General features: G+C 31.1%; 1 protein-coding gene across 1 annotated transcript in view; it reads left to right on the top strand.

Annotated features, from left to right (window-relative positions):
* Positions 1-7,176: 7,176 nt before the first annotated feature.
* Positions 7,177-16,220, top strand: part of LOC107438753 (zinc finger protein 474) — a 72,691-nt gene continuing 63,647 nt past the window's right edge. Inside the window, exons 1-2 of the mRNA XM_016051111.2 lie at positions 7,177-7,266; positions 11,631-12,919. Coding sequence (XP_015906597.2) covers positions 11,690-12,919 — 1,230 coding nt within the window. The 5' untranslated portion in view covers positions 7,177-7,266; positions 11,631-11,689. The remainder of the gene's footprint in view (positions 7,267-11,630; positions 12,920-16,220) is intronic.

The raw sequence follows: 16,220 nt of genomic DNA, 5'->3' as shown, positions 1-16,220 counted from the left end.
ACGGCCAGATTATTTTATAAGTTTATAGATTTACGTTTGTTTGGAAAGAAAGGATCCTGGTTTCTACCAACGTTATTTAACCCCTTCCTTCTCGCTCCCGTGATATTGACGGGCTGGAGTGTACAGTAGTAACGCGCCAATAAGAATAAAACTAATTCATTTCTTTTGCGGAGAACATTTTATTTCTCATTTTACACACCTGATGGCAGTACCAGGTTATTTTTAAGGTAATTGTAGATAGTTAGTTTATTTTAAACTTGTTGCAGCACTAATCAAATACAAAAGCCAAAAAAATCGACAGTTTAATGACCGTTTTCTTGAAAATTAACCGATCGTTAAGGGGTTAATATTTGTTACGAGGATGATAGTTTTTTTATTTTAAATTATTATTATAAAGTATTTTAAATGAAGATATTTTTTATGCGTTTTTGTTAAATAAGTTTATATTACGAGTGGTATAATTTTCAAGATGGTTGATTTTTAATTTTGTAAAAATATGAGTTTCTGACGCTATGGAATCATTTCAATGAATTATTAATCTAATGAGACAACGAGGAAAGAAATAAAGCGAATCAGTTTGAAAATCTATATATAAAAATCTAACGGTGTCGCAGTTTTCCATCATTGTCCATGCATTTTTATTGCCCTAAAAATCACGAGGTAGGATCTAGTTTTTCTTGTCATCAGCATAAAATTAATAAAATCCCTAGTGAAAACTAAGAGAATTTTTTATTATTATATAATTCTACGTATTAAGTTATGTAGAAAGGTAGTCTAATTCAGGGGCTCTAGTCTAATCTTATTAACCTTTTACAATTATTATTTTTCTGCAAGTAGCATTAATATACTGTGATAAATTACAGTTAAGGAGATCTGTTAACTGATTTAGAACTTAACGATCAGCTTCATGCACAATGACATAAAGGCAAAAATAGTATTTAATATCTCCGCCCATTCGGTAAGCGAAAATATTGAATTTGGGTTGGGAACTCATCAAATTTGTTTGAATAATATAAATGTTATTTTAAAAAGGGATTACTTAAAAAAATGATTTCCTTTCAACAATAGGTCTAAATATTTATAACAGTACAGGGTGCGTAGCGTTTTTAAAAAGTGCTTTAAGGTGCTTATTTTCGTTTTATAAAAGCCCTTACAGGTGCCTTTTACATTGGGTGTTTTTAAAAAGTGCTTAATTTTCCCTTTTTCAAAATGAGACCCGCAGTGGACTGATCGTCAAGACACGGTTCCCAGCAGATCACCGAAGTCAAGCATCACTGGCTACGGTCAGTGTGCGGGTGGGTGACCACTTGGATCAGTCTGCGTAGGGACCGAGGGTGTGCGGTATTGGTCCTCGTTAAACTGTGCTACCGTAAAGTGCTCGACTTCGCGCGCAGGTCGTCGGGCTACCGAAGCGGGGGTGCCATCCCCTCCGCAGAGGATCAAAATTGTGATGGCATGTCTTCGGATCATCCTCCGGGATGTTTCCCAGACCGTCGCCAATAGCCCATTGTGCAGCTCTAGTGCTACGTAAATTAACAACAACAAAATGAGATTTTTCTTTTACTATGTTGATTTTCGCTTCGAATTATGCTATAAGACGCAGTTCGCATTGTTCCATTCAACGTTTTCCCGATTAATTCACCCCCAATCTATTTCTGCGTGTTGTCAGTCCGTAGCGTATAAAAGCGCCATTCCTTTTACGTGATTCAAAATTTCGTGATTTTTGACAATTGTCAAAAACAATGCCAATAGTTTTTGTTTTTTTAATTTTTTATCTATTTTTTTATTTTATACATGATGGTTAAAACAAGATAAAACCGTTAATTGTCAAAAATTTTCCAACCGTGCCTAATTATATTTTCTTAAAGTGCTTAAAAGGTGCTTATTTTTTGTTAAATAATTTGGCTACGCACCCTGTAGTAGGAATATATATAAATTGGACGTGGGAAGTGGTGGCACAAGCGTAAGCAAGCAGAATTCCTTTTGGTACATATTCATTTTGGAATAATTTCAACTTTTGTAGAAAAACTGTTTTCTGTCCAAAAACAATTATTGCGAAGCAATCATCGGGTTTGGTGAGTGGTAGCGAGCTGGGCGCTTAGCCTCCTAGCATAATAATAAATTTATGAGTTTGTCTCGCTTACACCTCAAAACTATTTCTACTAGCGTCCTGAAATGTAGACGGGTAGAAAGGTAAGGAAGGGTAAAATACGTTTAAAAAATTAACTTAGATTGTTCGGGAGAGATATTTTAAAATGGAATTTTCTTATTAGTTCAACATTAGCCATTGTTATAAATTTAATTGTAGATGATTTAATTTTTACATGCATTTAAAGGATAATACCAGTAATGTTAGAAAGTTTTCAGCTCCGATCAAAAAGTTTATTCCACGTTTTTCAATAATTATTTTTGATTTGTTATGTTTGATTGATTATCTCTAGAATGCGTATTGAAATCACGTCACCGATTCATTACTATTTCTAAAGTTATCGGAGCCTCGTCACGTGTTTATTTCGTTTTAGTAAAAAGCAAAATTAATGGAGTAAAGTTTTTAAAACTTAATTTCATTGGACGAATTTTTAATTTTAAATATGCTATGTACAAAATCCGAATGTTATAATTTCTTTTTAGAAATAAACAACTATAAATTTGAGATCATTCACATATCAAGGCTCCGAGATTAGCGCACGGAATAATATAACTACTGAAATCTATAGTAAAATTACTTCTGCCAACCGATGCTTCTGTCGCTTAAAGAATTAAGGTCAAACTTGTCACAATAATAACGATAAAAATTTACAAATGCTTACTTAGAGATGTTTTAACTCATATATGCAAAAGAAGTTTAAAAATAAAACTATTTTTTAGAGTAAAAGTTTAAGGAGTATTTTTGGAGGTGTTCAAGTAAATGGAATTCGGAGAAAAACAAACGTAGAATTATACAGAATTTGCTAACACGTAGACGTAATTAGTTTTATTAAGAGGGGCCGAACATATTAGAGTTAATGACCACCAAAAAATTATTTATACAGCCAAAACAACTGGTACTTGAAAGAGAGTGGCCGAATCTTAGGTTGCAAAACTCTCAATGGTGATCTAAAAGTGAAAATAACTAGATGGGAAAAAGAGCCCAAGATTGAGGCACGTGGTTTGAAATTCTGAAGAAGGCTAAGGCTCACTGAGTATAGAAGTGAATTTCTAAATTCATGTTTTGTGCTGTCTAATAACATGAAGTCACTGAGAAGTGCAGGAAATAATAATAAATAACGAAATTGAATTATTTAAAATCATTTTGTGGCATCCCTATATTCCTCTCAGATTTGTTCTTGACTTTGTGGTGATTAATTCCGAATTATAGATTATTTACGAATACAAAGAACGGGTATTCAATTAGTAAACACGCAAATATATAAGCCTACGTATTACGATAGAGCAGCTTTATTTGTATTATCGATTGATTTTTTAGATATTTATTGCTTCAGTCCCAAAAAAACCTTCCACCTTCCAGAAGCTAAAATTAACATATTTCACATTTCAAAGTAAGTCATTAACTGATTTAATCTCTGTGCTATTACGATTTACCAAAAAACGTAAAAATGTGCAATATATTTTGACTTTGTCGCGTTTATCTAGATATTGATATGTTATTTTGAGTCACACAAACAGATAGAAGCGAAATTTAGGGGAATTCCTTTATTTTAATGACATAAAGGGAATGTATGAGATCACATCTTGATAAAATTCTATAGATAAAATTCAAGTGATATTTTTATCATCGTTGTTTATATTACTAAGTGCATATAAATTTTTCAGAAAACAATGTTTTTAATTACTTAGAAAAGAATGAATGCAATGCCACCTGTATTTAAAAACAGTTATTACGTTTCTTCTTTTTTATGTTAAAAAACACTTCCTAATCAAAGTGTGGCAATTTTTAATCATGTTACTTTGCCCTTCGTACCTTGTTTACTATGTTATTATGTCACCCATTATTGTAAAATTGTTCTTGAAATTCAGACATATTTTCATGATTTTTGTTTTCTCATTTGTGAATGAAATATTTGAATTCATAAATGATAAGACAACATGTTAATAGCTACAAAATAAAAAAAAAAGATTGTTATGAATATTATTTATTTCGTACAAAAAAGTCCTTAATTGATCATTAATTATCTAATCAATTCGAGGAAGATATTTATTTATTATAAACCACATATCGCAGAATCAAATTTAAAAGGATCTAAACGTTTTTCGTCGAATAACTCAACTTACGAATTTTCTTGCGTACTATCTCGTCGACCATTTTCAAACAAAATTAACATTTTCAAACATCAAAAACAATTTTTTTTTTATGTTTAACTACTTTTGAAAATGAACTTTGCCCACAATTTTTTTAATGGCATAGTCTAAAACATTAATTTCAGGACTTTTTTTAAAAATTTTTATTTTTTATTTTTCATGAAATATATACTGGTTACAATATTAACGATTTGGTGTGAATTTGCGCCAACTTTTGTTGTTCGATGGTATATTACACAAGATTTATTAACACGTTGCCGCAAACAACAGCTATCTGATTTTTGGCGTTCTATAGGCAAATGATGGCTATATAGCGGTAATGTACAGTACAGTGCGTATATACTTCACGTTCTAGGACTCAATCATGTTAATTACTTAGTGTAGACGATATTTTGAGTTACAAAATCAAACACAAAAGCATACTTTCCCTGAATGAACATACCTTTTTTTTGGCGGATTTCTGACCCTCAATATAGCAATTTAGGTTATATGGTCTTTAGTTTGATCAGGAGATCGGTCCAAAGTTTGGACACCTTAAAGTTAATTTTTTTTCTTCGTATTTCACCACATCTCGAGAAATTTGTATGCGATTTGAAGAATTTTTGCTCGTGATTATAAGATTTGTTTATCCAAATTCGGTGCAAGAAATAACTTTTAGGAAATATTTATCATATTTATTTAATAATATTCGAAAAAAGTTTAAATTGGAAGGTAAACAATTTATTACATCATTTCAAAGAATGTAGTTTTACAAAATGTGAGGGAAATCAATGGAATAGTTCCTAAGAAATCGAGTTTTAAAAAAGAGGTATTTTTAAAAATTCCGCTGAAATGCAACTACCAATTTGAAATTCGTGGTGCCATTTTAAATTCAAAACTTTACGAGATTTTCTTTTTTTCTTCTAGAAATTCTTATTTGTTTGAAAGCTATTCAATTAAAATTTTTTCATTCTCTATAAATTGCTAAATTTATAGTTGGTAAACTAGTGCACTCGACGTTAAAAATTATTTTCTGCTGTAAGTTGTAAAATTTTTCCAGAAACTCTGAACAACATGAACGTCCCCCCTAGAAGTCATTAACGCCTCTTGGTGGGCTGTAGCTCTCACGGTGGAAACGTTGGCTCTAGATGAGCAATCATATAATGTAATTTTTGAAAACAATGCTTGTTGTTGTTTAGTTCATTTACGTCGCAATAGAGCTGCACAATAGGCTATTGCCGAAGATCTGGGTTGTTGTTGTTGTTGTTAATTTACGTCGCACTAGAGCTGCACAATGGGCTATTGGCGACGGTCTGGGAAACATCCCGGAGGATGATCCGAAGACATGCCATCACAATTTTGATCCTCTGCAGAGGGGACGGCACCCTTGCTTCGGTAGCCCGACAACCTGCACGCGAAGTCGAGCACTTTACGGTAGCACAGTTTAACGAGGACCCATACCGCACACCTTCGGTCCCTACACAGCCTGATCCAAGTGGTCACCCACCCGCACACTGACCGCAGCCAGTGATGCTTGATTTCGGTGATCTGCTGGGAACCGCGTCTTAAAAATCAGTCCACTGCGGGTCTTGAAAACAATGCAAAAGACGAAAGAGAGCTTCTGAAAAATGGATAGAGCAGTTGACTTCTTTTTTCATGATGCTAAGTCAAATATGCGTTGAGGAAGAGGAAAATCACAAAAACCTAAAGGTATCTCAGCAAAACGAGGCCGCAGCAAAATATTCGGGAAATAGTGGGGGCCACAAGTGTGCTTATGATGATAAAGATTTGCTGTAATGGAGGAAGAAAATAATAACAATTAATTTTAGTGAAAATTGCTGAGAATTATTTTTTCAATACATTTAAAAATTTAAATGTCATTCCTAGATTGGACAAAGGCAACCATTTTTGCAACGACATCTATAACGGGGTGAAGAAATCTTTGTATGCAAATTTTCTTGGTGGATAATGCAAAAAAAAGCCTCATGTTACTATTTTTATACGGTTTTGTATCAGGTTTCAATTTTGTTCTACAACGCGCGTCCTTGTTTTATTTAGACTAATTTGCTATCAAACAATAATGCATGTATAAAATCATATTTTTGTGAAAGCTGTTTATAAGTATAAGGCTGTGTAAATCAATGCGAAACTAATTTGTTTACTATTCCTTTCGGTATTAATAAAGCAGCATCAAACAGTTTATTCAGATTTTTTTTTAAAATATTTTTTTTAATAGCATTTCCGTCTTTAGTACTACGAGTAATGTTTTGAAATAAAGGTATTTTTAGTCTTTTTTTTTTAAATTTTGTCTTTGGCCTATCGTTTTTAACTGTATGATATATTTCAGAGGGCTAGAACTAGCATTGAAGACTCCTACTTTAAAACATGATCCGTTTACCTGGATGAATTTTTTTGAGGAATATGAATTTCTTGATTTTTATTCTAGTAAGTATGATTAAAATTACTAGTGAAATTAACTTCGGTTAATGTAAAGGTTTCTAGTAATAAATGCCCGGATAATCCTGGTTTAACACTTTTTAAAACTTTTTTTCGTAAAATTTTTTTATCGTTTAACATTTGAAGTAAAGTTTTTGCGTTTCATTGTTTTCTTAATATTGTTATTATTAAATGAATAATCACAAGAAAATGGACCTGATAGATGCACTAGGTCATATAAAAACTCCACCATCATTTTTTTGAAGCAAATGAAATTTTTATATTATCAAATATTATTGTTACGGTTCGGATTGACGAAGTTATGATAAAATATTAGTAAGTCAATCTGATTTTCGCCATTATTTGAAAACATAGGTATAATAATGTTTTGTAGTACTGGTACTGAAAAATAGATGGAGCTGTTGTATCACTGCGTGAAAGTAATGAGAGAGTAAGTTTTTTAATCAGCTGTTGTAAAAAGGCAGAAGTTATCTGGCACAGTTAGAGTGCGCCGTAATTCCGTTTTTCCTCCTATACACGTATGTTCTGCAGGTAATCCATTTCTCTTTTCAATGTCAGGTGCACTGTTTCTCTTCTAATGAAATAAAAATTAAACTTTTTTTTTTTTCAATATTAGATTTGTATTCTTAGGCATAACTGTAATTATTTTAATTTTGTTAAATAATCAATTTTATTTTCAATTTTATTTTATTTACAATATGTTTAAATACAAACGAATGCAGCATTTATTAAAACACAAATATATTTGAGCGTTATTTTAGTTTAGCAATAAAAATTTTTTATAAACTTTTAAATTAGCAATAACTTTTCATTAAAGCTTTGAAAATATTTTTAAAATTTCCTCACAAACATTTTTTTCAAACTTTTATTTATAAAATGAAATTGCTTTTGGATTTGAAACAGCTGACAAACTCAAATTTATATTTATTACTTACATATTGGTAGTTATTGGATTTATAAAACGTTTAAAATTTATTAGGAATAAAATAAGTATTAAAAAGCATTATCATGAATAACGAAAATTTCACATGCACCTTATTTAATTGATTTGAGTTCTTTGTTTATTTATTAGGTTTTTTTTTCGCGTCAGATCTTAGACAGAATTTAGTATAAAACTATATTAAATCTGTTCTGTAAATTTGCTATACTTAGTGTTATAGTTAGTGTATATATATATATATATNTTCAGTTTAATATTTTTATTAAAAATTATTATTATTTTTTATTTTAAGAAATAAAGCTCCAAAGTTATTATTATTAATTATATATTATTATTAATTATAATTATGATTAACTAATCATCTTTTTCTTTCTTTATTTTTTAATTATTATGATTAACTCTTGTTATCCAATTAGATCTTTAAGTTATTTGAAAAAACCGAATCTCGATAATAATTTAGCCAGTACTGTGATTTGGCACACTAAGAAAAAAAAAACATTATCAGATCTACTAAAATATCGTAAACTATTAGACCAACTATTAGGGAAAAAAAACTATAAAATCTACTATTAAAATTACTAGAATATCCTTTCTTTACCTATAAGAGCACTAAAAAGCTTGGCAATTTTAATTGAATCGCTTTGGTGATGATTTTGCTGAAATTAACAATGAAATTTGGTAAATGTGGTAAAATTTGGAAATTTTATCATAATAACTTAGAGCATGGTATAAAAGCCATTTTGTCGGTTAAATTTACTTCAGTTTTGTATTCTTTACTAAATTGTGAGGAAATAATAACTAAAATTTTGAAAGCCAGAATTTCTAGTAAACCGTTACTACATGAAAGGATAAATAACCCATAAAATGGTTTAAATGTTATATATTTTGGTTTTATTAACTTATTTATGTCTCATTTTACGCAACATGTAATTACCGTGCTGTACGTTATTTTTACAAGATTTTTTTTCTGCACGTACACTGAAGTACTGCATGTACTGTAACACAGAAAACTTTAATTATATTTTAGCGTTATTTTGTTTATTTTATAGAGATAATTTATATATTTTAATTATTTTTCTTTTGCATTAATTTAAAACTTTAAACTAATGAAAATATGCAAAAATAACCAACAAAAGATGATATAGGCTTCATGAAACACATATTGCGATTCATGAAATATTGCCTTTTAATCTTTTTTGATTAAGAAACCATTTATTATTAAAATCATTTTATTCAAATACCGCATTTTATGCTTTATAAAATGATGAATTTTAAATTCGATTAAAAATTTATTTACTGTTGGAATCCTTTTGTTCAAACATCGTATTCTCTTAAATTTATTACTCTATATTTACTCTAATACGCCGCACCATTCCTTATTTTATTAAGTTGCCCTTGATATTAACGTTTGTGTACTTTTATAGCTTATTTGTTCTATTTTGATTGAAAATGTAGGTTGTAAAAACTGTCATGAAGCCTTTGCTTCATTAAAAATACATTCCTTTTTTCTGTTTCTTTTCAATTTACTAAAATAGATTTAAAAAATTGTAAACTTAATTTTTTTAGAAACCAATAAAAAAAGAACGAGAGCTTAAAATATATTGAATCTTCAAATTACATATGACGCAAAACAATGCAAACGACGCAAACAAAAAATAATGAAAGAGTGCATTAAAAAGTCACTATTCACTACCTTAAAACCGTATAACTTTTAAAATTAAACATACTATTTTGCCGAAAAATTAGTCAGGAGTCTTGAGCAACCAAGTAGCGTGTACAAAATATCCCCAATTTTTTTTCTAAAAAATTATCAATTTAGTGAAAAAATTTTCTGATAACTAGAAAACATACCGAAAACGCCGCTTATTTTTTTCAAAACCGTGCTCCTTCTTCATATTGACATTAGCATATTGGGCTCTGTCAAGTTAAGAATAAATTTAATCTAATAATTTTGAAAATAACTCTTGCCAACTTATATCAGTTATAAAAATAGCTAAGAAGCTATTTTCATATGATGATTGAGCCTATTTAATTATTTCATATGATGATTGAGCCTCTGAAAAACAGCTTTATAGGCTTTTTTTTTAGCCTAATGGAAGGCAAATTTCAGTCTCAATTGATCAACTAATTTTTTATGATTTTAATTCTTCCTTTTCTTTTCACGGCCTTCATAAAGTAAGAGTTTGAAAGCGTTTTTATGTTTTGCATTCAAATGTTCAAATTTTGAAGTTACTTTTAAAATTCTCTTTTTCACAAGTTTTCTAAACTTATATATTTAGGGCGGGGGATTTAGAAGCAATCTATGCAGTATAAGTGCGAAATTTACAAAGATATTGTTATAATAAGAAGATATCTTTATAATATGAAGCATTAAAGCGTATGTATGTTGTCACCAAACCGATGATATTTCATTTTCGCTTTGGCATCAAAGAACATAAATATTAAGCGATTGAACAATTGGATACTTACAAGTGATGTCAACGTAGATAAATTCTGGCGTTTGTCGTTTCAGAAGCCAATTAGATTCGACACATGCGCATGACATCGTTTGTAGGTACCTTGTTAAATCTGATGTAAATAATATGGTTTGTCGTAAGAACTTAACATTTCCTCGAGAAATAGCCGATTTTAAAGTATAAAAAAGGAAACAACTTGTAATGTGTCTTTCAAATTTAAGCCTAACCTAATTCCGTTTAGCGAGTTGGGAATCAAATGATGATACACGAAATAAATGATAATACAGAAATAAAAGATTGCAAGTAAACAGTTTATGTTAAGCTGTTCTATATTTTTCTCGCAGCTTATATAATAATAAAGAGTTATATTAATATAGATTAGTTAAATGTTAGTTAGATTAAAGGGCTTAAAGCAACTGTGTCTCCAAACATTTAAATTTATAATTGTGTGTGTACAGATTTGCATTTGCTTTTAGGTTTGAATAATTAAGAAACCTAGACATAATTACGAATAAAACTTCTTTAAAGATCCAAATGAAATTTTTGTTGGAACAACAGATAAAATTCTGCGAGGGTTGTAAATTAAATAGTGGCAACTTAACCTTGAAACTCACAAAAGGTCGCGCATGCGTAAATAGGGTATGGGTGCGGTGAGGTGGCGCTGTTGTCGATGTGTAGAGTGCAAAAAACAGTCGATTTGCTTAGAAGGGTAGTTGTTGCGTGGCGTTAAAGTGAGGAGTTTCGTTTCCATCGCTCTAAAGCATGTTGTGAAAAGGCTTAATGACGAAAAAAGACGAGACGCTTGAATCCATCGTGCTACTGGCCTATATGGTAAAGCATTTGCTCCAAAGGCTTCCACTAATCCTCGATAGCATTCTGTTGCATTTTTGCCACGGGCAGCCTCGATTGTAAGCCACGACCGCTGATCACCTTTTGAAAACAGGCTTTAGAGCGATGGAAACGAAACTCCTCACTTTCACGCCACACAACAACTACCCTTCTAAGCAAATCGACTTTTTTTTGCACTCTACACATCGACAACAGCCCCACCTCACAGCTCCCATATCTAATTTGCGCATGCCCGTCCTTCTGTGAGTTTAAAGGTTAAGTTGCCACTATTTAATTTACAACCCTCGTAAATGAAACTCACACTGTTCATAACAAATTTCAATTTAATCTCATTACTGTTATATGTAGTTGAATAATAATTTAAGTTAATTACATAAAACAAGAAAAAACTTAATCATCATTATTCTATTTTTGACGATCACAATTGAGAGAACATTTATTTATATTTTATTCATTCCTTTATTTTTTAACAAAAGTAATATAAAAATGTTTTGTAACATAGATTTCTGAAAATTTTTATTTTTGTATTTAATTTTGAGGTTAAAATTATTACTTTATGAATTATTTTAAATTTTTTCTACACCGCACTGCAGTTAATAAATGTTTTAAATATAACTTCATTTTAACGATTTCATTCATTTATCCACCAGGCTAAGAAAAAAAAAATCACGAAGGAAGAAAGATGAATCATTTTTATTTTGAATTCTGAATGGGTCCAAAATCATTTGTCACTTGTTATATTTGTTCAAAAGAGTTTGGATCACGATCTATTACATTTCACGAACAAAAATGTTTGGAAAAGTGGCGAATTTCCAATAAAAATCTCCCAGCTGAGAAGCGCGCATCAACACCCGAAAGGCCTGCCGGTTGGAAATACAGTCAAATCAGCTTTTGGATCTGTTCCCACTGTCAAGTTACTGTTCCTTTCGCCAAGAAGAATCAACACGTATCCGTCTGTTCCGCGAGAAAACTGTTATCGAATAATCGGATAAGGAATAAAAGCCATATGACGGGTGTTGTAAAAGCTGACTTTTCCCCAAAGAAGGGGAAAGAAAATAAAAACATATCAAATCACATACCTACGTTAAGTGTGGGTAGAAAGAATGCCAAAAATGAAGCCAAAACATCTTCGGATACATCGAATGGTGCGAAAGCTGAGAATTTGGTTGTAAACAAGGAACAGAACGATCAGAACAACAACGTGAAAAATGTAACACCAGAAGAACATTCTGTTGCCAGTAATTCAACCAGTAAACGATCTTTACGACCACAAACCAAAGTTCTTCGACGACCTACGCCCAATTTAAACCATCCTGTGATACAAGTTGATTCGGATGATAGCAGTGGTGATAGTAGTTGTTCCGATAAAGGCAAAGAAGATAATCCGAAACGATTGAAAATGGCAAGTGATTCATCGGATTCATTGCACAAACCAAAGAATTTCATAATGTACAACAAATACAATGTGGATAAAAATACGAAGCATGCTAATAAAGAAAGGGCTTCAGCGATGATAGCTGCAATACCTAATCCTTGCAATAGTTGCAATAGGAGCCAACAACCTGAGAGACTTCACAGCCACGCAAAGAAGGATGCTAGGGGGCTTATGAACAGAAGATCACCTTCTTTGGATGTCAAAATGACATCACCTCAAAAGAAAAGTCCAGAAACTTTGGAAAAGATCAAAGTCAAAAGTAAAGAGGCAAAGACTAGATCAACAAGTGCCGATAATGTGGAAGATAAACCTATTTCTGAAATGAAACAAAAGCTATCGAAAAGTAAAGAGAACCTTAGTAAAGTGCCCAGTGAATCTTGTTTGGTTACTGCCGTATCTGAAGCGGAAAAGAAAGATATTCTAGAGCCTCTCAAACCATGTTATATTTGCTTAGAAAATATTAAGATTTCATCGTTACTTCTTCATGAAAGTCAGTGCTTAGCGGTAAGTTTCTGTTTTATCTAATAATTTATTTTAAATCAAACAAGTTAATACAAAAATGCGAATATGAAAAATATCGGACTCTATTAATACTAGTAAATGATAAAAATAATAATGTTTCAGTGTCAGTAAATGCCGGTAATTGATAAAAATAATAATGTTTCTCAAAAATTATTTCTTCATAGAATATTTAAAATAACCCTTATAGTATATTGTTGCTTGTCGTATATTGTTATAGTATATTGCTGAACCTTTAATTCACAAGAAAAGTAGCTAACGACAGTTGATTTCGCATTCTACATAACTACTATTTTGCTAATTTTGTAAATTAAGAAAGTCTTTTTAGATTTTGTACCTCATAAGTGAACGAACTACACATGTACAGAATGCTACTGCATTTAATGTGTATTTTAAAAACCTGCGAAGAAAGTAAAAAAAGTATATGGTAGTAGCGCTGAAAGCAAGAAGAAAAAACTATCGAAATCAAATGAATCATTACCGAGTAAGGCGCATCTAAAGCAATCAAAACCTACTTGGCAAAGAAACAGAGAGGAGTTTAAAATCGATTATATGAAACGCCTCCTAGTTTCACCAGGCAATAAAACTGGTTTCCCCCAACTTTCCTTACTAGTGATTCGAATTATTTCGATAGCGTTTTTGGCTTTATTTCCTCGAATTCATGTTTGTGAACCCTAATGAGAACACCTTTTATACTTAATTTTTAACAAAGATACTAAAAGTATACATCATCAACACGATTTCGGGTCATCATCATGTATCATCATATGTATCATCATGACATAATTTTCTTTAAAATGTTAAGTTTCTTAAACGCTTTGCATCGGATCTATAAAAAACTATTTTAAATTTATATGTATATAATTCAAATCAAGTGTAAAGGAAGATTTTTTTAAATATAATATTAAAGCGTAAAGATATTATATAGTGTAAAAAGTAGTAATTAATAATACACATTGGCGTGTAATAAATTTAATTTTGATTAGGATCTATCAACAAATGAACCCGTCGTACGGCAACATTTATTAATTCTTTTCACCATAATAAATTTTATTTTCAATGAATATCTTCAGTTTTTTAATCGTGTCACTCTTTTGTAACTATTGGAGTCGAACAAGCCTACGTACTGTTGACTACGTACTACTACCTACGTACGACAAGCCTACGTACTACAACGCACTCGTTCGAAAAAAACTGGTCAAAACTCAAAAAATTAAATCGCTTATAAGTACTGATCATTAATTTTAATCAACAAAATTATGAAGAATAATATAAAATCATTCATTAACACAGTATTCTAATTATTATTATTGTATTATCCATGCTAAAAGGTTAAAAGTTTTCCGCACCTGGAACGTAACTTTCTGTTATATACTTCTATCAGGTGTTACTTGAGAAATAATTATACTTCCTTTGTTGTTAATTGATTTTTCATGCTTTTAGAAGTTTAAAAATCATTTTTCTATGTTGACCCTGTCAATAATTTGTATACTACAGAAGTTTAAAGATTTTATACAAAATTGAATATTTATTACAATTTTACAAATTCATAATGATTTTTTAAAATGGAGATCCCATTTGTTCTCTTCTCTATCTGTTAACTGTGAGAAAAACCGTTTATTATTTGCTTTCAATTAATACGACTTAACTAACAGATTTTTCGTACCAACTTGGCCCACCTAATTAAGCCTCTTAGTTCCTAGCTGCTGGGTACATATTATAGCCTATTCTCATGATTAACAGAACGGGGGTTCGACTCCCAGCGTTGACACCACAATATTTTCCCCATTCCTTTTAACACACGAAAACATTTCCAATGTAACACATTTTAACACTTTAGTGACATACACTACTCAATTTGTGACTCTGGACTATTAGAATACGATATTCTCAATCCCGCACAATAACACAAAAAGTCTAGTTTTTTCCATTTCTAACGATAGGTGAAACAACCAGATAATTGAATTAAACCACATTCCACGGTTCATGTGATAAAACACAACTCGACCACAACCATTGCGTAATAAAAAAACTAGCTTCTAATGCTTATTAAATTTATTCAAACAGTTTTAAAACCATGCTAATTTTAAATGGTTAAAAAACCGTCTAATTTCGTATTCATTGTTTTTTTACCATACTAGTTGTGAACGTTTTTAAAACCGTAAAGGTAAAAAAATGTTCTTTACAGTTATGGTTCAATTAACCGTTAGATTTACGGTTAATTGGATGGACAGACTGGTGCCGGTTATTTTACCGTAATTTTAGAAGGAAAATACTCAAAATGCAGCTTATGACAAGGAATAAATTACAAATCATAATTTATTATTGACTATGTTAACATTAATCTTGACACTCAAGGATTGAGACTTTACATAATCAAGTCTGTATTTAAAAGTGGTAAATGCCACCCGTGTCTTTATAATTGTGTTTGAAATAAATACATTTAATAATGGAGTAACCATGAAATAACGAATGATGTTCTAGAGAATTGAAATCTCTTGAGATGCACGCGATTTATGAGATCACAGACGTATATATAGTGAGCAAGCCGGCTCTCTTCTCTTTCTAGCGCGTGTCTATTTTTATGGCAAGAAGGATTGATGTATGGGGGTCACTAGGTTAAGTACGATGGAACAAGATGTCTTTCTATACGACACAGAACACCCTTTGTTCCATATGTCTTGAATTTATTTAAGTAAATGCTGTCACGTTTTCGGGTGATGTCATTAACTTAATATTGCATGCCACAGTTATTTCTATTAGATTGTCGGTCAATAGTTTAGTTTTGAATGAAAGGTGTTCATGGGTTTAGGCGTTAATGTCAAGAATTGTAATAAGTTGCCGAATTTAATCACGAGAACGAGTGTTTGAGTGGCATACTTGTATATTCTCAGAAAATTTATTGATGTTCCATAACAGCAATCATAATATCTAACAAAATGGCCACACTTTTAATAATGCACTAAATTGAACCTTATTTTCGTTTCAGTGGTACCACATATTGAAATCAAGTTTAAGAATGGTTAATTTGCACGCTAATATATAGTTAAAGTTGCACCAAATTTGTATATATTATAGTTCAGCACTAGTCTTTTATAATATATGGTTAACTTTAATTTTAATCACAGGTTCCAAAACAGTTTCACATCCCTAGAAACTTTAACGACAAACATTTTTCTTTGCCCTTTCCCCCCCTCCCTTAACGAAGACAAACATTTTTCTATTCAATTTGTTTGATGTTATGATGCTAAACAGGCCCGTAGGCAGGGGGGGGGGTACAATCGGG

Source organism: Parasteatoda tepidariorum, chromosome 1 (assembly GCF_043381705.1).
Source record: "Parasteatoda tepidariorum isolate YZ-2023 chromosome 1, CAS_Ptep_4.0, whole genome shotgun sequence".
NCBI lineage: Eukaryota > Metazoa > Arthropoda > Arachnida > Araneae > Theridiidae > Parasteatoda > Parasteatoda tepidariorum.
The sequence above is the reverse complement of the archived record's forward strand: the minus strand, read 5'-3'. Positions and strand labels throughout refer to the sequence as shown.